This window comes from Gopherus flavomarginatus, chromosome 18 (genome assembly GCF_025201925.1).
Source record: "Gopherus flavomarginatus isolate rGopFla2 chromosome 18, rGopFla2.mat.asm, whole genome shotgun sequence".
Taxonomy (NCBI): Eukaryota; Metazoa; Chordata; order Testudines; family Testudinidae; genus Gopherus; species Gopherus flavomarginatus.
This window is the reverse complement of record NC_066634.1, coordinates 493,550-517,173: the sequence shown is the minus strand read 5'-3', so window position 1 is coordinate 517,173 and position 23,624 is coordinate 493,550. Positions and strand designations below refer to the sequence as shown.

The 23,624-nt window shown below is 59.1% G+C and overlaps 2 protein-coding genes across 3 annotated transcripts; one reads left to right on the top strand and one right to left on the bottom strand.

Annotated features, from left to right (window-relative positions):
• Window positions 1–90: 90 nt before the first annotated feature.
• G6PD (glucose-6-phosphate dehydrogenase) lies at window positions 91–12,274 on the bottom strand. Of its 2 annotated transcripts, none has more exons than XM_050928264.1 (13): window positions 12,206–12,274; window positions 11,265–11,404; window positions 6,929–6,966; window positions 6,718–6,826; window positions 6,275–6,492; window positions 5,945–6,103; window positions 5,631–5,756; window positions 4,799–4,892; window positions 4,217–4,403; window positions 3,303–3,538; window positions 2,969–3,045; window positions 1,314–1,406; window positions 91–990 (listed from the first exon to the last, which is right to left on the bottom strand). In XM_050928264.1, exons 2-13 carry the CDS (start codon window positions 11,382–11,384, stop codon window positions 900–902), a joined length of 1,548 nt encoding a protein of 515 aa, XP_050784221.1. In that variant the 5' UTR covers window positions 11,385–11,404; window positions 12,206–12,274; the 3' UTR covers window positions 91–899. The 2 variants fall into 2 exon arrangements, with proteins under 2 accessions (XP_050784221.1, XP_050784222.1); XM_050928265.1 differs by having other exon boundaries at window positions 11,265–11,400; window positions 12,144–12,217.
• Window positions 12,275–12,626: 352 nt separating this feature from the next.
• On the top strand, window positions 12,627–22,888 carry IKBKG (inhibitor of nuclear factor kappa B kinase regulatory subunit gamma). The gene is made up of 15 exons (XM_050928263.1): window positions 12,627–12,721; window positions 13,106–13,309; window positions 14,930–15,141; window positions 15,378–15,461; window positions 15,751–15,879; window positions 19,034–19,098; window positions 19,416–19,478; window positions 19,757–19,880; window positions 20,687–20,805; window positions 20,975–21,127; window positions 21,288–21,384; window positions 21,494–21,643; window positions 21,728–21,870; window positions 22,141–22,202; window positions 22,333–22,888. The coding sequence occupies exons 2-15, from the start codon at window positions 13,126–13,128 to the stop codon at window positions 22,488–22,490; spliced, it is 1,743 nt and encodes a 580-aa protein (XP_050784220.1). The 5' UTR covers window positions 12,627–12,721; window positions 13,106–13,125; the 3' UTR covers window positions 22,491–22,888.
• Window positions 22,889–23,624: the final 736 nt, after the last annotated feature.

The window sequence follows — 23,624 nt, the reverse complement described above, 5'->3', positions numbered from 1 at the left end:
GAGCTGGGTGCAGGGTCAGCCTCTGGCTAAGAAGCTGTCAGATCCCCAATGGGCACAGGACGCAGCAGCCAGACAGACGGAGCCAAGGCCGATTCCAACAATCGCTGTTTACAAAACGGCGCCATTTACAAAAGCCCCAGGGCTGTGGCGTGGCTGGAATGTCTCAGCAGCAAAGCAAGCACAGAGTCCCAGACCAGGTGGTGGCAGTCGGCCCCACCGGAGCCAGAGGCTCTAAGCTCCCTCAGCCCAGTGTGGGGCCAGAGCTAGGGCGGGGCGGGTAGTGAGATGGGCTGTAAACATGACAGGCTGTTGTGGTCCCACGATGTGAGTGGGGAAGGGGATCTAGACCCAATGCGGGGCAGGGACCTGGCTGGAGTGCATCTGGAGGGGCAGGGAATCCAGACCGAGGGAGCTGTAGGGTATTGGAGGAAGGTGTAGATAGGATGGGTTGGGGGGTTAATGTCTGGGCAGGGGCTACAGGAGACCTCGGTGAACCAGGACCTGGGCCTACTGGGGGGGCAGGACAGGGCCACAGAAATCGCAACCCATTTGATTGTCAAGGACACATCCCCAGTGCCCAGCGCCACCCTCCCTGCCCGCCTCCCCCACCATACCCAGCTCTCCCATCCCCTGCCCTTCTCTGCCAGTCCCCCCCACCCATCCCCAGCTCCCCCAACCCTGCCCTTCTCTGCTGGCCTCCCCACCCCATCCCCAGCTCCCCCAACCCTGCCCTTCTCTGCTGGCCTCCCCACCCATACCCAACTCTCTCCTTCCCTCTCCACCCCCAGCCACACGTCCCCACCCCAGCTGTCCCAGGAGAGGGGGAGCAGCTAGCAGACCAGACAGACCCCACCAGGGTGAGAAGCAGGGTTGTTTTGGGGAGGCAGCTGGCCCCCAGCTCAGAGCTTGTGCGGATTCACCCAGCGGTAGGTGCCCTCGTATTGGAACCCAACTCTCTTCATCAGCTCGTCCGCCTCAGGTGGGCCCCGGCTGGGAAAGAGCAACACCCCGAGGTTAGCGCCCACAGGCAGCCCTATCGAAAAAAGTGTGGGGCACAGGGTCCTTACGGGAGGTGGGGCAGGGCAGCCCTCCCCACCATCTCCCCAATCATTCACCTCCTTCCTCCGCAGCTCCAGCTGGAGACTCGCCTTTCTGGCAGCTTAACTCCCACCTAAGTCAGGCTTGTGCCCAGCCAGGCCCCACAGCATCTCTCCCTCTTCTCCGGCCAGGGTTAGGGCTCCTGCCAGCCCCCCCTGCCCAGTGCCCACCCTGTCTGCTGCCCGGGAGTCCAGCACAGTGCCCTGGGACCTCACCTGCCATAGCAGTATGGTATTGGTTTGATCCTCTCAGACTCGATCTTGTGCAGCAGTGGAGTGAAAATGCGCCAGGCTTCACGCAGCTCGTCACTGGGGGGTGAGGGTAGCAGCATCAGTGTCTGTGCCACCCGCAATGGCAACCGGGGGGGGAAGGGGGGGAAACAGCCAGTATCACATCCTGAACAGGTGGATGCGACCTGTGAGTGCCGGACAGGAGGAGGCAATCCCATGCTAAAGGGAGAGTCTGTCCCACACTGGGATGGCGACCAGCACCCACCCAGCCTGCTCTGGCCAGACCCAGCACCCACCCAGCGCCGCCCTGACCAGGCCGCTCCCCAGGCACCAGCCGCTCCCCAGGGCACCCCGCCTTGCTCAGACCCCCACGGTCCCCAGGCACCAGCACCCACCCAGCCCAGGCCACTCCCCAGGTACCAGCACCTACCCAGCCCCGTTCTGCCCAGACCCAGACACTCCCTCACGGTCCCCAGGCACCAGCACCCACCCAGCCCTGCTCTGCCCAGACCCAACTGCTCCCCAGGCACCAGCACCCATCCAGCCCGCTCTGCCCAGACCCAGACGCTCCCCCATGGTCCCCAGGCACCAGCACCCACCCAGCCCCGCTCTGCCCAGCCCAGGCCGCTCCGCAGGCACCAGCACACACCCAGCCCAGGCCGCTCCCCAGGCACCAGCACCCACCCAGCCCCGCTCTGCCCAGACCCAGACACTCCCCCACGGTGCCCAGGCACCAGCACCCACCCAGCCCCGCTCTGCCCAGACCCAGCTGCTCCCCAACAGTCCCCAGTTACCAGCACCCACTCAGCTTGCTCTGCCCAGACCCAGCTGCTCCCCAGGTACCAGCACCTACCCAGCCCCGCTCTGCCCAGACCCAGACACTCCCCCATGGTTCCCATGTACCAGCACCCACCCAGCCCTGCTCTGCCCAGACCCAGCTGCTCCCCCACAGTCCCCAGGTACCAGCACCCACCCAGCCCCGCTCTGCCCAGACCAGGCCACTCCCCAGGCACCAGCACCCACCTGCTCCGCCCTGCCCAGACCCAGACACTCCCCCACGGTCCCCAGGCACCAGCACCCACCCAGCCCCGCTCTGCCCAGACCCAGCACCTACCCAGCCCTGCCCTGCCCAGACCAGGCCGCTCCTCAGGCACCAGCACCCACCCAGCCCCGCTCTACCCAGACCCAGACACTCCCCAACGGTCCCCAGGCACCAGCACCTACCCCACCCTGCCCAGACCAGGCCGCTCCCCCATAGTCCCCAGGCGCCAACACCCAGCTGCCCTGCCCAGACCCAGCTGCTCCCCATGGTCCCAGGTGCCAGCACTGACCCGCTCACCTCTGTCCAGACCCAGCCACTTGCCCATGGTCCTCAGGCACCAGCACCCACCTGTTCTGCCCTGCCCAGACCCAGCTGCTCCCCACGGTCCCAGGTGCCAGCACCCACCCGCCCCGGTCTGCATGGATCCAGCCCCAGCACCTGGCTGCCCCGGGGACAGGGATCAGGGCCGGGATTGAGCCCAGCACCCAGACGCTTGGGGCCCTCAGGGATGGGGGATCAGGGCCGGACAGGCCCAGCACCTGGCCGTCTCGGGGCTCTTGGGGATTGGGGATCAGGGCTGGAGAGGCCCAGCACCCACCTGCGCACAAAGTGCATCTGGTTTCCACAGAAGACATCCAGGATGAGTCGCTCATAGGCATCCGGCAGCTTCACATCCTGGGGAGATGAGACGTGACCTGGGGTTGTGTTGGGAAGAGGCAGCTGGGATGAGGGGGCTGAGGGGGGCTGGTTTGGCATCCGTAGGTCAGGTCCAGCTCTGACTCCTCGGGCAGTGGGGGTCGGGGATGGATGGGAACTGGGGGACAGCACCTTGTAGTGGTTGCTGTAGGTCAGGTCCAGCTCCAACTCCTCGGGAAGTGGGGGACCGGGGGGGGGGTGAGGGGGTGGTTGTGGTGGGGCCCTGGGTCCGACACCTTGTAGCGGTTGCCGTAGGTCAGGTCTAGCTCCGACTCCTCGGGGTCAAAGAACATGCCAGGTTTCTTGGTCATCATCTTGGTGTAGACGGCCTCGTTGGGCTGCACCCGGATCACCAGCTCATTGCGCTTGCACTGTCGCTGGAAGATGTCGCCCGGCACGTCCCGGAACTGCAGCCGCACCTCGGCCTTGCGCTCATTCAGGGCCTTACCACAGCGCAGCACAAATGGGACGCCTGGGGAGGACAAGTTAGAGACAGAGCTAGGGCTCCCCACCCCAATAGCACGACAGCAGACATGGGGCAGGGACGGGGTGTGTAGGAGAGAGAGACACTCCCCAGCATATAACACCGCGGGAGAGGGGAGGGCATCATATATTTCCTGTCCCATTCAGGACTGTCCCGCCCGGGGCCACCCCATCCCGTCCCATCCCATCCCGTCCTGTTCTTTCCCAGGATCACCCCCCCGTCCCATCCTCCCCATGGCATTGGCCCCCAGGCACTCCCTCCCCCCCCACGGTGCTCACCCCCATCCCCCGACACTGTCCCCCAGACGCTCATTCATGCCTCCCACAGCGCTCGCTCACATCCCCGCCAGTCAGCCCCCACAGCACTCATCCCACAACCCCTTCCCTCCCACGGCACTGACTCCCCCAAACATTTGCTCACCCCCACCACCACGCTTGCTCACTCATGCCCCCCACGGCACTCCCCCAGTCCCTTCCCCCCCAGCACTCGCTTATCCCCTCATGGTGCTCACTCATCCCCCTATTCCTGTGCGCTTGCTCACTCCCCCGCTGGTCACGCCCCCATGGCGCTGGCTCACCCCCAGCCCCTTCCCCCCCTGGCACTCGCTTACCCCCACATGGCGCTGGCTCACCCCCTGCTGATCACCCCCCCACAATGCTTGCTCACCGTCCCATCTCTCGTTGTCCACGTACAGCACAGCGGTAGCGAAGGTGGCCGTGCTGGAGCCAGTGGGGACAGTGGGATCATCCAAGTAGCTCTTCCGGGCCTCGCCCACCCCATCGGGGTTCCCCACATACTGGCCCAGCACCACATTGCCCAGCTGCAACTCCGAGATGCACTTCAGCACCTTCACCTGCAGCGGAGACAGATGGCTTAGGCCCCAGCATCACCACGGGGGCCAGGGAGGGCGCTGGGCTGCTTGTCGAGCAGCAGAGGAAGGGGAGGAGCCCAGGGAAAAGGAGTTCAAGAAGTGACAGCAGAAGGACTGGGGAGCACAGGGTCAGTGCCATCACACCAGAGAAGTAGCTAGTTTGGTTCAGACACATGCAGTGGCAGCTCTGGGCCACAAGACGGCATCTCGACCCAATCCAGTAGGACAAGAGCAGCTAAGCACAGAGCTGGAGGGGTGGGAGTGGGAGGGCAGGACATCTCCTGGCACAGGCCCTGCCCTGGGTCCCAGCACTCCATGCCAAGGGGGATGCCCCCTGGGCCGGGCCTGGGGTGCTTGGTCCCTGTGCAGTGACCCACCTTCTCATCCCGCACGTCATCTGAGTCGGTGGAAGCCGGTTTTTCCATGGCCACCAGGCAAAGCATCTGCAGCAGGTGGTTCTGCATCACATCGCTGCCGGGAGGGGAGAGGAATCAGTGCAGGAATCACTGCCCCATCCGGCCCCACAGCACAATCCCCTATCTTCTCCATCCACCCCCAATACCCTAGATCCTTCCCTCCCAGCAGGGGGAGGGGTCAACATGGGACTCTCCACCCCAGCACGCCTCCTGTCCAGCCCCCCAGGATGATCCCACCTCTCCTCCATCCACCCCCACTGCCCGGGATCAATGGTTCACAACCAGGGGTACATGTGCGTCTGAGGGTACTGAGAGGTCTTCCAGAGAGTACATCAGTACATCTAGATATTTGCCTAGTTTCACAACAGGCTACATAAAAAGCACTAGCAACTTCAGTACAAACTAAAGTACAACATTTATATTCCAATGGATTTATTTTATAATTCTGTGGTAACAATGAGAACATCAGCAATTTCCCAGTAATCCTGTGCTGTGCCATGTTTGTAGTTTTATGTCGGACTTTGAAAACAAGTGGTTTTTAAATGGTGTAAAACTTGGGGTACATGAGACACATCAGACTCCTGAAAGGGATACAGTTATCAGGAAAGGTTGAGAGCCTCTGCCCTGGATCCTTCTCTCCCAGCAGGAGGAGGGGGTCAGTGCCAGCTGGCCTGGGTATCCTCTCGCTCTCCCCAGCCGTTACCATCTCTATCCCCACCCCTCCAGCAGACAAGCCAGCACCGCTCTGCCTGCCGCCCCCACACCAAGGACAGGGGCCCCCTGCCCTGCTCACCGGATGATCCCGAACTCATCGAAGTAGCCGCCTCGCCCCTCCGTGCCAAACGGCTCCTTGAAGGTCAGGATGACGCAGGCCACGTTGTCCCGGTTCCACACAGGGCCGAAGATCCTGTTCCCAAACCTGCCAGGGAGACGCAGAGCCTGTCTGACGGGGGGAGCTCCCATGCTGGCAGGCTTTGGGGTGGGGGTCTCACCCTGACAGATGGCAAGGGGCCTTTAACGCTCCCCCGCCACCCGCGCAGCTTTTCCCTTGGGAAAGGGCCCAGCCATGCTCCCCCCGGCTCTGCCCCATCTCCCAGCCAGCCCCACCTCAGCACCATGAGGTTCTGCACCATCTCCTTGCCCAGGTAGTGGTCAATGCGGTAGATCTGGTCCTCCCGGAAGAGCGACGCGATGTGATTGGACAGTTTGTTGGAGCTCTCCAGGTCCTTCCCAAATGGCTTCTCCACGATGACGCGGTTCCAGCCCCTGAGGGGAGGGGAGAGCAGACGGTGTCAAACGTGGCTGCAATTACAGAGGAACCTTGGAGCCCCTACAACTCTCCCCCATCCCATGGGGGTCTCACACACCCCAGGCCTGTGCTCTGACCCCATCCCCTGGGTGCTCACTCTTAGACCCTGCCCCACCTCCATCTCTCACCCGTGACCCATGCAGCACTCCTTGATGTTGCGGGTGACATGCTTGTAGACACTAGGGGGCAGTGCCAGGTAGAAGAGCCGGTTGGCCTTGTCCCCATTGTGCAGTGCATCCAGGTGGGCGTTCAGCTGCCGGAAGGAGGTGCTGTGGTCGTAGGTTCCCGACACGTAGCTGTTCCGGGCGAAGAACTCCTCCAGCTTCTTCTGCTCATCTGGCTCCACCTAGGGGGAGGGGACGCGGCTGCCATCAGCTGAGAGACATGGCCCCTCCAGTCAGCTAAGGCACCAGGGGACACCCAGCCACACACCCCACCCAATCCCAGGGATAAAGGTCCTGCCCCGCACTATTCAGGGGAGCTGTACCCCAGACACCGCCCCCCCCAGGGCTGGGGACCCCAGGCCCTCCCCTGTTCTGGAGGGGCTGGTGGGCAGGCTGAGGGGCCACACCTTGAAGTAGGGCTGGCTCTGCTTGCGGATGTCGGCCACAGTGAGCTGGGAGCGGGCGTAGCCCACCACGTATGTGTCATCGGGCAGGAGGCCATCCCGGAAGAGCCACCTGGAAGAGAGTTCAGTGGGGTCACCCGACGCCAGACCACCGAGGCGCCAGGTACCACCACACAGCCCCGGCCTGGTGGGGTGGGCGGGAAGAGGGATTTACCAGATGGTTGGGTAGATCTTCTTCTTGGCCAAGTCACCCTGGAACAGACAAAGGGAAGGTCATGGCAGCAAACAGGCAGGGAAAGGCTCTGTGCCCCATTCCCACCTCCCTGCCCTGTGGCCGGATGGGAGCTGGTGCCCCCTAGAGGGGAAAGGCCCCGTGCCCCATTCCCTGCCCCCCTGAGCCAGGCAGTCCCTGCTCTGGAGCCAGATCAGAGCCAGCGCCCCCTACAGGGGAAAGGCCCCATATCCAATTCCCCACCCCTCTCTGCAGGACACAGTCCCCCTAGGTCTACCCATACCCTCACACGTCCTTTCTTTGCAGCTTGGGCCTTTACCCAGGGTGGGGTGTGGCTCTACGGGAGGGAGGAGCTGAGCTAAGCTGCCACAGTGCTGCAAGCAGGCAGGCAGGCGTACTTGCAGGCTCTGTGCCAGGCCTCACATCCTGGCACGGGTGCTGTTTGCTCTTGGGGTTGGGGGGGGGGGGGGGAAGGGGAGGGACAGATCAGGCTGATTGGGTCGCAAGAAACAGGGAGTTGCTGAATCATGGAGGCTCAGCACCCAAAAGAAAGGCTGTTCTTGGTGCAAGGGGCAGTGGAGAGAACGGAACGGGATCCAACCGGTTACCGGCTCAGTGCAGGGGTGACAGGGCGACTCCCCGGCCTGAGCCACACAGACAGTCTTATTCGATCTCCGGCTGACCATGAAGTCTGTGCATGCAGGCTGACAACACGGGCTCATTGTCTGCGCAGCCAGTGCAAGCAAACACCTGTCTGTGCCGGCAGGGACGTCCCCCAGATGGGGCCACATGTTATGTGTGGGGATGGATCTCCGTCTGTCTGTCCCACCCTGAGGGTTTGGGGGCTCTGTAGAGCCAGGTTGTCCCCTTGGGATGCTGCTCTGGGGAGGGTCAGACACAGGGGGCAGGGAGGTGGGTGCAGACACAGCGAAACCTATGGGGTAGATTAGACGTGGGGTGGGGAGACAGGGAGGTGGGTGCGGATGCAGCAGGAGCTCTGGAGAGGGTCAGACATGGGGGCGCAGAGAGGTGGCTGCAGACAAGTGGGATCTATGGGGCAGATTAGACACGGGGGGGGGACAGGGAGGTGGGTGCAGATGCAGCGGGAGCTCTGGAGAGGGTTGAACGTGGGGGAGCAGAGAGGTGGGTGCAGACACAGTGGGACCTAAGGGGCAAGTTAGACACGGGTGTCGGAGCAGGGAGGATCACACTAGGTGGGTCAATTAATTCCCCAAGGGTCTAGCTCTGAGGGCTTCTCTGCTGGCTGCAGAGTCACCACCCCCCATCCCACCCGTTTGCCCCATTCAGCACCTGCAGCGGCTTAGCTCCTCCTTTTCAGCTAGGCCCAGCCTGGCGGAGGGATGTGTAAGTTTGCCCCGGGAGGCGGGAGCTCGCTCCCAGCCTGACCTAGTGTTGCTCTTATCCCATATTGGCTTCACCCACCAGCCCAATTCAATGCAAACTGGTTCAGAGAGAGGGAGATGGGGACAAAACAAAATAGTGAGTCACTGCTTTCCTCCCCTGCATGACTCAGCAGGGGCAGTGCCCCAGGCAGAAGGTGTCTGAGCTTGGAGCAAGTCAGTGTACATACACACAAACAGAGTAGGGATGTCAGTCCCAGGCCAGGAAATGGCTGGGCAGGGCCCTGGTCAGCTAGGGGTGAAAATGAGCCAGTGACACCCAGGTGTCTGGGCCAGCCGAACCAGCAGGTCCACAGCTCCCCTCCCCAACACACAACAGCAAGGACATTTGTGTTTGCCACCTGTCCTGCCCTGGAGCCAGACACCACCTTCTGCTCATTCTGTGTCCCAGATTTCAGCTCCTCCAGAACCTGGCCCATTTCCCCACACAAAGCCCTTGGGAAATGAACAGGAAGCCAAGGAAACTCCTTATCAGTGTTTGAGATAGATAAGGCTTTCTCATCCCTCCCTCTGCTGTGGAGGGGCAGGTGCCAGGGATTCAGCTTGGGCCATCCCTGCCTGACCCACAGAGACCCCAAGGGATGGCAGCGGCAGCCCCCCCACACAGCTGGCCCGGGCCTGGCTCATAGCATGGGGACACCTAGCTCCTACCCATGATTCCCTGATGTGAAAGGGGCTACGGAGGGCATCGGCTCCACTAACTTGGGGTTAACCCACTACACATGAAGCTGGGGGAATGGGAGCCAGGCTCCTGGGTTCAATTGCCCTGTATGACCTTGGACTAGTCACCAAATCGCTCTATGCTTCAGTTTCCCCACTACAGCATAGGGACTGTGTGTCCATACAGCATGCAGCGTCACAGGGACCCTGCTCCCACTCGGGATAGGGTGGGGGGAGTGCCTGTGATGTCCGTCCCGGCCACAATCTCTGCAAAGAAAGGTGTGCATTACACACCTAGGAACAAGGAGCCCACTGCACGGGAGCAGGCTTTGGAAAGCCGTGAATCTGAGGAGGACCTAGAGGGCTTAGTGAATAACCTGAGCTCCCAAGGCCACGTTGTGGCCAAAGGGGTTCCTGGGATCCTGGGGTGTATCAACAGAGCAGCCATAAGCAGAAGCAGGGAGGGGATTTTACCACTGGACACGGCCTTGGGATATTGCGTCCAGTTCTGGTGGCCATGTTTTAAAAAGGCTGTGGAAAAATTGCAGAGGGGGGAGAAAGGAGCCAGAAAAATTATTCAAAGGCTGGAGAAAAATGCAGGAGCCCTAAAGGGCTTCATCTGTTTAGCATTTCAAAGGGAAGACTGATTCCAGCGCTGAGGAGAAAGGCAGCCCCAGCACCGGGAAAGGGAAGCCAAAGCTGGAGAAATTCAGTCCAGCAATAGGGCACCTGTGGGGATGATTAGCCATCGGAACAAACTCCAGAGTGAAGCGATGGCTTCTCCGTCTCTGCTGCCTCCCAGTCCAGCCGGCTACCTTGCTGGAAGATGCTGGAGCCACACACAAGGTACTGGCTAACCAGGGGCCGAAATGGGTGAGAGTCTCTGGCCTGGGACACACACGTGTTGGACTAGATGCCCCACGCTGCCACGAGCTAAGAGAGAGTTACTTCTATGAAGCTAGCAAGGATGAGCGGTGTAGCATTGACCATACCCAGCTACATGGAGGTAAGAGCTACCTGGGGCTCATCTGTGCCAGGACTTATAGCGATAGCCACATCCACGTGACCACACACCACTTGCTGCACAAGGACAAAGCCCACCCACCACCAGCTCTGGGGCTAGAACAGCCTCACTCTCCTCTCTACACAGAGACTCCGCAGTGCCCGGCACTTCTCCTTGTGCTAACACCACAGATCCCACAGCGTGAGTGTCACCATCACGGCCCCTCTGAGAGCAGAGAGAACCAGAAAGCGAGGTAGAAAATTGTTAAAGTGAAGGCCCTGGAGAGGGAACTGGAGCAGTTTCAGCGAATTAGGGGTGCACTGGGGTAAGTGTGGGGAGGCTGGGGTGGTTTCAGGGGCCTAAAGGATGACTGTGGGGTGGGGCATTTGGGGGGCATCTGGGAGTGTCAGGGCAAATTTGGGGTGGTGGGTGAATTTGAGGGCACCGGGATGATCTCAGTCACACACATTTGCTTGCTGAAATCCTGCTACTGCTCACAGGATCAAGATAAGGAGGGTTTGGCCAAGCCATGGCCTACCCCCCCCCCCCCAGCACTGTCATCACCATAGCCAGCAACAGCAATGCACCCAGGCCTTGCGTTTCCGCATGGCAGGGCACACAGCTAAACCCGATCTGTGCCTACAGGGATTAGCTCCCCACCCCCTAAGCTGCTGCTGCTGGAGCCAGGTTACACACTGAGCTGTAATTGCTGCCTGTGTTACACAACGCGGTGCAGGAAGTTGAGTCACTCGGCGCCTGGTGCTGGGCAGCCTGGCTGCAGCCATCAGCACTAATTATCTCAGCTGGTAAAATCCCTGCCCTCTCCTTCGAGCCCCGTGTGGCAGTACCCGAGTAGCCCCAAGGGAGGCTGGAGGCCTGCAGCCATGTGGTGCTTCAGGCCTGCTGTCTCTCCAGGGGAAGATCATTCTTGCCACAGCCCCCAGAGCCATGGGCCAGAGGGATTTCAGGGTCCCAGCCCATGGAAACACAGAGCCCTTTGAGGGGGATCTGGGTCCATCCCTGAGGCCCGCTGCCCAGATCCATCCCCTCACTCAGTGCTCCAGAGAGACCTACAGGGAGCTCCTTGTCCCCTCTCAGCGCTGACTGTATGCAGACTCCAGCACTGGTGACTTGGGTTAAGGCTGGAGGCGCTGCATGGGCCAGGCGCTCCAGGAGAAGGCGCCGGCATGGGGCACCTGCCTGGATGGCTCCAGGCTGGGCTATGGGTACTCACCGAGGCCCCCATGATGATGAAGATGTGGGTGTCAGACTGGAGGAAGTCCTTGCCCTGGCACAGCTCCTCACGCATCATCCCGCAAACCTGCGAGCGGCTCAGCTCCCGCTGAAGAGTCATGGTGCTTGAATTGCTGCTCCCTAAGAGCAAGAGAGAGACCAGGCTGGTTTGTGTGAGCTGGACTCCCCGCCCCTGGGAGAACTGGCCCAGTTTGTGGCTCCCCGAGCCAGCACCCAGGGGAGTAGGGCAACAGGTCTCTGCTTGTCCAACAGGATGGGCAGATACTGAGCTGCAGGACAGAGGAGCCCCATGGCAGGGGGTGGGGTGGGATGAAAATGAGGCCTGGTGGGGATGTGAAGAGAAATCCCAGGACAGGCACGGGGGGAGGGGTCACTGTTGGGTCCTGCCCCAAGTATAGCCCCAGACACCAGAATCCCCTACAGTCTTTCTCCCCAGTGACACCTAGCTCCAGCCCCCCCAGCTAACCACACCCACTTGCTGCTCACCCTCCAGCACCCTCCTGCCCTCCCAGTGCCCTCACTCCCCCCAGTGTCCCCCTGCTCCTATTCCTACCCACCAGTGCCCTCTAACTCCTGACCCCCTCCCACTACTCCATGCCCCCCTTGCACCTGATCTCCCCAGAGCTCCCCACCCCCAGGGTCCCCGTTCCCACATGGCCCCCACTCCCTGTTCCCTGCCTCTCAGCTCCCACATGCCCCCACCTCCCCCTGTTCCCTGCCCCGAGCTGCCACATGCCCCCAGCTCCCCGCCCCCCAACTCCCCCATGCCCCCAGCTCCCCGCCCCCCAACTCCCCCATGCCCCCAGCTCCTCGACCCCCAACTCCCACATGCCCCCACGTCCCCGCCCCCAACTCCCACATGCCCTCGCCACCCAGCTCCCCGCCTCTTAATCCCCCGGCACCACCCCCCGCGCTTCCTACCGGTCCCCAGGTCTCGCTCCCGTTTCGCCGCCTGCCCAAGGCTCGCCCGGACCCGCCCGCTTCCCCTGCCTCGGCCCCGCCCCCTGCCCAGCTCCCCATCCCGGCCCCGCCCCCTGCCCCTGCCTAGGCCCCGCCTCCTGCCGGGCTCCCCATCCCGGCCCCTCCTCCTGCCTCTGCCCCGGCCCCGCCCCCTGCCCGGCTCCCCATCCCGGCCCCCCCTCCTGCCCCGGCCCCGCCCCCTGCCCGGCTCCCCATCCCGGCCCCGCCCCCTGCCCACCCGCCCCCGGCCACGCCCCCTGCCCGCCCTGCCAATCGGCGGCCTCGCCCTGGCCCCGCCATGACACCTAGCGAGGCGGAAGCGGTGCCGTGTCGGACCGGTTCTCAATGGGGTTCGTTCCTGCCGCTAAGCGTCCCTTCCGTTTCCGGGTCCTTTGGCAGCACTTCCGCGGGGAGCCGCGATCCCGGAAGGGAGAAGGGGAAGTGGGAGCCGGGCGGGGCGAGACGAGACGAGACCAGGTACTAGGACTTTTGGCCGAGGAACCCGGGTGTCCGAGCTCTCCCCCTCCCCTTCCCCCCGCCCCAGCGCCGGGTAGGGGACCCGGGTGCCCGAGCTCTCCCCCTTCCCCCCCCCTCCGCCCCAGCGCTGGGTAGGGGACCCGGGTGCCCGAGCTCTCCCCCTTCCCCCCCCTCCGCCCCAGCGCTGGGTAAGGGACCCGGGTGTCCGAGCTCTCCCCCTGCCAGGTAAGGGACCCAGGTGTCCGAGCTCCCCCCGCTGCCCCCCCAGCGCTGCGTAAGGGGCCCAGGTGTCTGCGCTCTTCCCCTGCCGGGTAAGGGGCCCAGGTGTCCGGGACCATCTGGCTGGCGCCCCTGGGTCTCATCCTCCGCAATCTCTCTCCGCAGGCCGGGACCTGCCAGGCTGAATGAACGGGACCCGGCAGCGCCGGAGCTGCGAGATGGTGCAGCCAAGCGGGGGCCCTGGTGGCGACTGTGGAGCCCTGGGCGAGGACTCGTCCCTGGGCAAGGTGGCAGCCTGGCAGCTGCCCTCTGACCTGGCCGGGCATGAGGCCCTGCAGCGCTTCCTGGCCGAGAACCAGGACCTGAAGGGTGAGGAAGAGCCGGGCCCCCTGGAGGCCTCATCTCCCGACTGGGGGCTGGGGTGCTGCGATGTGGCTGGTCCCTGCTTGCCGGAGCAGGTTGAGGGCTGAGACGTGCTGTGCTATGGCTGTTCCCTGCTCCCCGTGGCCTGTGGTGGGTGGATCAAGGGCTGGGGTGCACTGCAGCACCTCCCTGTTCCCCATGGGGGGCGTTAAGGGCTGGGATATGCTGCGCTGGGGCTGTTCCCTGCTCCCCATGGCCCATGGGGGGAGGGGGTTAAGGGCTGGGGCGTGCTCTGGCTAGTCTCTGCTGCCTGTAGGGGAGTGGGTGACAATGTCATGGATCCACAGGGTCTGGTCTATGACTGAGCCTGTAACTAGTCCTTGGGAGTCACCCCTTCCATGGGCTGGGCCCTAAGCACCCCCACAGTTTACAGGGGCAGGCCTGTGGCCTTCGAGGCAATTGCAGACCGGTAAGTCTGTCAGTACCGGGCAAATGAGTTGAAACAATCGTAAAGAATAAAATTGTCAGACATATAGAAGAACATAAATTGTTGAGCAAAAGTCAACATGGTTTCTGTAAAGGGAAATCATGTCTTACTAATCTACAGAGTTCTTTGAAGGGGTCAACAAACGTGGACAAAGGGGATCCAGTGGACATAGTGTACTTAGGTTTCCAGAAAGCCTTTGACAAAGTCCCTCACCAAAGGCTCTTACGTAAATTAAGTTGTCATGGGATAAGTGGGAAGATCCTTTCATGGATGGGGAGCTGGTTAAAAGACAGGGAACAAAGGGCAGGAACAAATGGTAAATTTTCAGAATGGAGAGGGGTCACTAGTGGTGTTCCCCAAGGGTCAGTCCTAGGACCAATCCTATTCAACTTATTCATAAATGATCTGGAGGAAAGGGTAAAAAGTGAGGTGGCAAAGTTTGAAGATGATACTAAACTGCTCAGGATAGTTAAGACCAAAGCAGACTGTGAAGAACTTCAAAAAGATCTAAGTGATTGGGCAACAAAATGGCAAATGAAATGTAATGTGGATAAATGTAAAGTAATGCACATTGGAAAAAATAACCCCAACTATACATACAATATGATGGGGGCTAATTCAGCTACAAGTAATCATGAAAAAGATCTTGGAGTCATCGTGGATAGTTCTCTGAAGACGTCCACTCAGTGTTCAGCGGCAGTCAAAAAAGCAAACAGGATGTTAGGAATCATTAAAAAGGGGATAGAGAATAAGAGGGAGAAAACTTGTTCTCCTGGACCTCTGAGGACAGAACAAGAAGCAATGGGCTTAGGGGTAGGAGAAAACCTCCTCCTACTGGGTTGTTGCCAGATGTGACCTGGCACGTTCTGCCCATCGGGGCTCCTGTTGTCTTTCTGCATCCTCCATGGCCATGTGTGGGTGTCAGCCAGTCCTTGAGTGACCTATTCATGCCACGCACAGCAATGTGAAGCGCAGAGGGAAACTGAGGCACACATGGGCATCATACACATTACCAAACTTCCCCCTTGGTCCCAGAGAGACGGATGGGCCCAGAGAGCCAGTAAGCGGTGTGCCCCTCATAGGGGGAGGGTAGGAACTCAGCCAGTACCAGGCTAACACTCTCGCTGTTCCTGAGGCAGAGGCCATTCGGCAGAGTAACCAGATGCTGCGGCAGCGCTACCAGGAGTTCCTGTGCTTCCAGGCCGCACAGCGTGAGGAGAAGGAGTTCCTGATGCTCCGTTTCCGGGAGGCCCGGGACGTGGTGGAGAAGCTGAATGCTGAGCGGACCGAGATGAAGTGCCAACTGGAGCAGGCCCTCTGGGAGGTGGAGCAGCTCAGGGGAAGACAGCAGGTATCAGGAGAGCTTCCTCCCCTCCCCCCCACCCACACACGGGGAAAGGGGGTTTGCAGGGGCATTCTGTGCCATCATCCCCTAACACCAAGCCCAGGAGGGGGTCTCACCTGGGCACTGAACTCTCCGCGGTTCCCCTGGCCCAGTTCCTTTTTGCAGCATGGCCATGGGGTGTCGGGAGGTAGATCAGGACAGCTGCCTCTTCTCAGATGACTGACTCTTTTGCAACTTTCCAGCCGAGCGCCTTGGAGAAGGAGATCCCTGAGCCAGAGGAGGCGGACACTATGACCCTGACCCAGGAGTTGGCTGAGCCTCTGATGGTGAGACTCACTTGTCTGGGGGGCGGGGAAATCTCCTCTAACCCAGCTCCCAATTCCCTGAGGAACAGAATACCCCACTTCCAAAAGTCCCTTCTTTGCCTCATCCACAGCTGTGCTAGTGAGAGAGTAGAAGGAAAAAGGCCCATCAGGGGCCCTCTGGCCTGGAAGGAGCTCCTGGCTATTCCAGCCCTGGCCTCTCACAGCAGGGGGTGGGGTGGGAGCACTGGCTTGGGGGGTGGGGAGGAGAGCAGCCTGTGGTGTCTGTCCCTCACTCTCCTCGTTCCCCCAGGCGCCTGGCCCGGAGAACCTGCAGCTGCTGAAGGAGCAGCTGGAGCAGCTCCAGGAGGCCAACCGGGCTCTGCAGGCCCAGATCCAGCAGCAGATGCAGCCCCCAGGAGAGGCTGGTGTGAGGGTCAAGGTAAGGGACTGGTTGGGGAGGGGGATATGAATGTTACCTGTAATGCCCCCATCTCTCCCCAGGGTCACAGGGCACCTCGCTCCCACCTGCTCTTAACACAGGGGAGCCTTGTCTGGACCAGCCAGGGTTCAGCTCTCTGCTGGCTTCGGCCATGGGCAGCATCAGGCCTCTCCTCATCACACGCAGGCTAGCAATGGCCCAGCATCCCCCTGAGTGCCCAGCCCCTGATCCACTGGATGCTCCCAGAATTATCAGACCAGCTATTCCCAAAGGAACCCCCAGTGCCCATCCTTGCTTTAAAATGAGGCCTTAAAAAGCATCATTGCCCAACATGGATACAGTTGACAGAAAACCCCTTGAGACTTTCACCTGATGTGCTAAGACTACCTCTGAGCCCGTTTTCCCTGGTAGCTTGGGACTTCAGTATCCTGTCTTGTTGAGCCAGACATGCTAGCCTGCTGCAAACACAGACACAGGTCTGAACCATGTCTCCCAAAAGCTGCAGACTTAACTGAAAACAGCTTTAAGAAAAGTGCTCCCGTCTCCAGCACCCAGATACCCAGTTCCCAATGGGATCCACATCCCAACAGAAATCCGTTTTACTCTGTATAAAGCTTATGCAAGGTAAACTCATAAATTGTCTGCCCTTTGTAACACTGATAGAGGTACAGGGGAGTCGCATCTTATGCGGTGATTAGCTTCCAAAGTCAGCGCTTAAGGCGAAAATCATGTATAGTCAAACGCTCATTGAGTGGAATGGCGGGTGGAATCACCTGCACTACAGGTACAGTATTTAAATTGTTATTTTTCTCTTTTTTTGTTTTCTTCGCCGAGTGCATATAGTTAAAATCGTGTAAGTTAAATGTGCCTATGATGCGACTCCACTGTATGCACAGCTCTTTGCTTCCCTAGGTATTATTTGCTTACTCTGGGTTAATAAACAAAAGTGATTTTATTAAATATAAAAACTAGGATTTAAATGGTTCCAAGTAATAACAGACTGAACAAAGTAAATTACCAAGCAAAATAAAACAAACATGCAAGTCTAAGCCTAATACGGTAAGAAACTGATGAAACCTCACCCCCAGAGATGTTGCAGTAAGCTTCTTTTATAGACTAGTCTTTCTAGTCTGGGTCCAATCCTCTCCTGTGGTACAGTCCTTGTTCCAGCTCAGGTGGTAGCTAGGGGATTTCTCATGACTGATTGCAGCCCCCTTTGTTCTGTTCCATCCCTAAATATCTTTTGCACAAGGCGGGAATCCTTTGTCCCTCTCTGGGTTCCGACCCCTCCTTCTGAATGGAAAAGCACCAGGTTAAAGATGGATTCCAGTTCAGGTGACATGATCACGTCACTGTAAAACTCTACACTTACCTCCGGAGCAATTGATTCGGCAGAGGTCGATTTATTGCGACTAGTGAAGACACGATAAATCGACCGTTGAGCACTCTCCCGTCGACTCTGGTACTCCACCAAAGTGAGAAGCATAGGCGGAGTCGACGGGGGTGCGTCAACAGTCGACCTACCGCAGTGAAGACACCGCGGTAAGTAGCTCTGAGTACCTCAACATCAGCTACGCTATTTTCGTAGCTGAAGTTGCATAACTTAGACGGACTTAGCTCGTGCCCCCCATGGTGTAGACCAGGCCTTTATTGCCCACTTGCCAGCACATAGGTATACAGGAAGACTCACAAGTAAACAGAGCCATTTTCAACCAATTGTCCTGGTTAAAGGGAGCCATCAAGAGTCCATATTCGTAGTTTCATATACAAGAATGACACATTTATACAAAGAGGATGACCATACTCAATAGGTTATAAGCTTTGTAGTGATACCTTATATGAGACCTTTTGCATGAAGCATATTCCAGTTACATTATATTCACATTCATTAGCACATTTCCATAGAATCATATGGAGTGCAACGTCACAATCATCTCTGCTAGCCACGTGTGCTGTTCACAAAGCTTGTGATGACCAGTGTGACATAGGCTTTCACTGGACAGGAGGCTCCGTGGTGAACTAGAATGTGAACGCCAGACTCGGGGGATCTCTGTAATGCCTCCGTATACTCTGCCAATTAGCAGGATGTCAGCTCCGTGGAGAAATCCCTTCAGCGTGCCAGACCCCCCACCCCTGGCAGAGGCAGGCTCTTGGAGCTCCAGCATGCCTGATTCATGCTGTGAGCTCTGCCCAGCAGAGAGACTCCTGGTCAGAGACTCTCATGCTGTGCAGGGACTAATGTGCCCAGGCAGGATTTGCAGAACAAAGCTGGGTTCATTAGTCACCTGTAACCCAACGTGGGGCCTCCTTACCTTCACACAGAAAAACAAAGGTTAAGACATAGTCCATCACACAGAAAAACAAAGGTTAAGACATAGTCCATCAAACCAGGACAGAACAATTCGCCAGCCATGCTGGAGTGGGCCTCACTTCAGGTTCTGTCTGTGCCCCTTTCTCAGCCCCAGATGAGAGCTGCCAGACTCTGCACACCAGCACTTTATCCCCTGCCAGCCACATCCCAGTACCTTGTTCTCCAGCTGCTCTCCGCTCAGATTCCCTGATGAGGGGGGCGAGCTGGGGGGACATCCTTCCTCTGGGTGATGGCATGCTATGTGTCAGTGTTCCGGCCATAGGGGGTTTCTGTGTTCTTAGGTGCTGAATTGATCTGGGTCGCTTTCAGCGGGTTCCTTACTGAACCATTCCTACCACCCCATCCTGCGCAGCCCCCGAGAAAACTTGACCCCCCCCCCCCCCCAAACTGGGTAGCAATTCAAAGTATGTGGGGGAGAACTGAGTTACAGCGAGGCATCAAAAAATCCCAAGTCCTCACAGAATCAAGGGTTCTGGGGGAGGTCATAGGGATGTTTGAGGGCCCCAGCCATAGAGGTGCTGGGAGAAATGAGGTGAGCCCTGTTTCTGGGACGGGGAATGGGACCCCTTTCTTGGAGTGCCCTGTGCTGGGCAGGGAGACCTGGGCTCCTGGTGCGGGGAATGGGACCCCTTTCTTGGGGTGCCCTGTGCTGGGCAGGGAGACCTGGGCTCCTGGTGGTGTCAGGCTGGCCCTACTCAGCCTGGGACCGTTTCCCAGGGGGCAGTGGGAGTTGGGCTGGTTCTGGTGGTAGCTGTGGCTCAGTAATGCCAGTGTCGTTCACAGGAGAATGGGGTCCAGCTGGAGAGGCCAGTGGAGCTGGAGGCCCTGCAGGGCGGCGGGGACAGCGGGTAAGAGCAGCTCGTGCGCTGGAGGGGTGATACAATGAGGCTGGGAGACCTCCGCCGGTGCCCAGACCACCTTGCCCCCCAGGCTGGGTGTCCCTTCCCCATTGTGGGGGAAAGAGGGGGCAGGTTCTGCAGAGGGAACAACAGGGATCCTCCTGTGTGCACACCATGGACCATGTCCTTCGTGACAGGAATGACTGATCAGTGTGTGGCAGGGGGGCTGTGACTGAGGGGAGCAGAGAGCTCCGCAGGGGCTGAGCACCAGTCCCCTTGGGCTCGGATCTGCCGGGTACCCCTCATCGCCCCGCATGTCCTTTCAGACCCAGCAGCAGGCGGGATGCAGCCGAGCTGCTGCAGAGGAGGCTGAAGGAGACAGAGGAGGAGTAAGTTGCTTCCTGGCTCGGACTTGTGCCACTGGGGATGGCGCTGGCGCTTGTGTGTGGGTTAGGGGCTGACGCAGGGGGCTGTGGGATGCTGTGTGTGGGCATGAGGGGAGGTGGGATGCAGGGTGCTCTCAGCACTTGGGGGATGGAGTGGGTCAGTGGGGGACACTCGGGGGAGCGGGGGGTTGATGGTGGATGGGAAGGGAATGCAGAACACTCAGCGTGGGGGCCTCTGAGTGCTGATCCATCACCTGCTCACTGTGCGGGTTCCCTGGCAGGAGAGTGGGGCTGAAGCAGCAGCTGGCATTGGTACGGGAGGAGATGGCCAAGCTGGGAACCAGGGCACAGGAGGCTGAGCAGCAGGCTGAGCAGCAGCTTCAGGCCCTGAGGAAACAGCTGGAGGTAAGTGCAGCCCAAGTCACGGCCCCACAGGATGGATGCTAGGCCCCAGCCTTTAAACAGCCCCTCAGAGGAACCCCGTAAGCATGCTCCCTGCCCCCAAGGGGTCCCCCTCTTCCATCACGGGAGGCCAGGCAGCTTTATTGCATCACAGAGACCCCAGGCTCTGGCCTTCTGAGACAGGCTCCTGGGAGAGACTTTTACACTCTGCAGGGACCCATACGCCCCAGCCAGTTATGCCCGGCAGCCAGGCGTTCTCCAAACAGAGCTGGGTTTAGTCACTTGGGGGCAGCTTTGGATGCCCTTTGGTTAGCAGAGAGAAGCCAATGGTGAGACCTGCTATTAACCCAGCCCCATTGTCTTTCCTGCAGAACTTCCTGAGTCCTCAGGCTCTGCCTGCTGGAGTTTGCTGCTGTTAGGTGTTAACTGTTCAGTCCTTGGGCTCCCATTGACATGGGTCACTTGCAGCCAGTCCTCCAGCAACCCCTACATGTGACGCCCCCCCACCTCATGTTCCCTGCGCAGACCCAGGAGCAGCTTTTTAACTCCTCTTCCCCCACAGGGTAGCGATCTCTAGTCCAGTAGTCACTGCCATGCATATCGGTCACAAACATTTTCAGGATATTCCCGCTTCGTCACCCACCCACATGTGCAAACACATCGACATCAGCTCTTCCTCCAAGGAGTCAGGGAAGTGGGAAAGGGTGGGGGCTCCATCCCAGCCTGCAGCAGCCTCACCCTCTCTCTGGATCTAGGTCCCCCAGGCGGTGTGGCCTGGGCTAAGATGTGGTCCCTTTCCCTCCCTGCAGCAGCTGACGGAGGACAGGGCCTCGGTGAAAGCCCAGGTGACCTCACTGCTGGGGGAGTTGCAGGAGAGCCAGAGCCGGCTGGAGACCTGTATGCTGGAGAAACGGGATCTGGAGGAGAAGTGAGTGTGTGCACCTGTGAATTTCCCCCCGATCTGGGGCTGGTGGCAGGTTCGTTTAGCTGCAGCCACTGATGTGACCTGGGTCGGATACAGGCCTTAGCCGTCTAGGGGGCACGTGGGACTGAGACCCCTGCTAACGTTGGCATCTCTCCCCTGCCCGGTGCGGCAGAGCACAGGCTGCTACCGAGCGGTGCTGCAGGCTGGAGCGGGAGGCTGAGGCGCTGCACAAGCAGCACAGCGTGCAGATGGACCAGCTGCGCATGCAGGCCCAGAACCTGGAGACAGCGCTGCGGGTGGAGAGACAGGGCGCAACAGAGGAGAAGTGAGTGAGCATTGGGAACGGGGGCCATGGAGCAGAGGAGCGTCTGTTTGTCTGGGGGGCAGGGGGAGTGTGCCACTGAGATGAGTGGGAAGGAGAGTTGGGGCAGTATGGGAGCAGAGTGGGGTGAGGAGCTGCCTCTAACCTCACAATTATCCCTCAGGAGGAAGCTGGCCCAGCTGCAGGCAGCCTATCACCAGCTCTTTCAGGATTACGACGGGCACGTGAAATCCAGCCTAGAGAGCGAGAAGAGGAGCCAGGTGGGTTTAGAGCTGGTTTGGGGAGGAGCGGGGCTGCTTGGCCCCTGCCTTGCCCCGCCCCCTGTGTTCCCTGCTGCTCAGTGTTCTGTGGGCCTCTCCCCCACTCCAGGGCATGGAGCTGCACCTGGAGGAGCTGCAGCAGCAGCTGCAGCAGGCTGAGGAGGCACTGGTGGCCAAGCAGGAGCTGATTGACAAGTTGAAGGAGGACATGGAGCAGCACAAGGCTATGCTGGAGACCATCCCTGTGCTGAAGGCCCAGGTGGGTGCAGGGGGAGGTAGGGGGGGTAACCGTGCGTGTGCGTGCAGTTGCTGAAGGGCAGGGTTGCTGGTTCCTCCCCTGCAGGCTGATATCTACAAGGCGGATTTCCTAGCGGAGCGCGAGGCCCGGGAGAAGCTGCACGAGCAGCGCGAGGATCTGAAGGAACAGTTTGAGCAGCTACGGCGGGACTACGACAAGCTGAAGGCAGATGCTAATGGAGCCACCTGGTGAGCATTCTCTTTGTCATACAAACACCTGCCCCTTGGCCTGTGGGCCCTGTGCGTGGGTCAGTTCAGTGCAGCTTTCTATCTTGCTAGATGAATCTGCAGATGGCTGCCGTGGAGAGCCAGCATGAGATGCTGGTGACCAGCCCCAGCCATGCCCACTGCCCTGCATCTCATGGGGGTTTGAGCCTCTCTCTAATGCTCATAGGGGGAGGAAAGGGATGCTGAAGTTCTGCTTTGACCCCCCCCGCAACCTCTTGCTATTTTGCAAAGGACTCTGATGGAGGAGATGAGGAACCGCCATTCGGAGGGGCGCCCACCTGTTCCCCAACCAGGTGAGTCTTGAAACTCTCCCTAGGTGGGGAATGCTCATGGCCCAGGCCTGTAGGGGGCATCAGAAGAGTGGGCACTTGTGTGGGAAGGTGCCAATTGTTGGGACAGTAACTTTTTCTCTCTTCCCCCTAGTTTACAACATGGCTCCAGTACCTTTCCAACCCCTGCCAGCTGCAGGGTGCAGGCGAAGTATCCATGAGGAGCAGCCGGATTTCTGCTGTCCCAAGTGCCAGTACCAAGCTCCGGACATGGATACCCTGCAGATCCATGTGATGGACTGTATCAAGTGATGCCCATGAAGGAGGAGGAGGCTGGATGCAAGGGGGGTGCCTGGCCTGCTCCACTCTTTGCTTTCCCCCCATGGCACTTGCTGTTCTGTGACACAATGCTGCAGACTGGGTTCACAGCTGTCTTGAGCCAGTTGGAATGGACAGTAGGTACCATGGGGGAGGATGGGGTTTGCACCATTGTCTCTGCCTTATGTGAAACTGAATGTACCTGATCTGCTGTAATTCAGGGATTTGACAATCTGTAGAGACTAACAGATTAGTGGTGGGGAGCAGGGGTCCTGAAAGCTACTGAACCAAACTTTAAACCCTGTGTATAATGGAAACCCCTTCAATCTGGGCAGCACCTGGGGGAGGGGCAAAGAGGGGTGGCAGGAACATTTCACTGTTCATCTCCCTTTTAAGCACGTTATTGCTAACCCTGCAGCATTTGCAGAGTGTGGTGAAGACAGATTCCCCTGCTCAGTTTCAGGCTATCGCAGCATCTCTGCTTTCCTTCTACACTGTGCTCTGGTTATTTAACATTATGGTCCATGTGCTGCTCCCAAAGTCAGACTCTTGCCTTAATGTAAATTCTATTGAAACTTAATGCAGAGGGAGGAGAGTTGTGTTTATGGATATTGCTGTATTAAGCCCCCTTCCTGGTGTTGCTAAAGCATCCACAACATGGAGAATCTTCCCCTTTTCTAAATACCTGGTATTTTCTTTTTGTTAAAGTGCTTATACACTGAGCTAGATTCACACAATCACCAGGTCTGCCTTCCTTTACCATGGAACAACAGAAATATCCAAAACACAAGAGCTGGCACTAATGAGGGGAGGGGGGAAGACAAGATGGCAAATAAAATTCAATGTTGCTTAATCCCAAGGGCAGCTGTTTTACACACACACTATGTGTAGCAAGCACTATGCTTTCTAAGGAGAATTTGTTTGCATTTATGGATCATCTGGCAACTGTGCCCCCTTCAGGGCTGCCTCCAGGGGTTTTGCCACCCCAAGCAGCTCCCCCCACCCCAAAAAAAAGCTGCAAGCGCGATCTGTGGCAATTCAGCGGGAGGTCCTTTGCTCCGAGTGGGAGTGAGGGACCCTCTGCTGAATTGCTGGCACAAGCATGTGCTTGCTAAGCTGGTGCCTGGA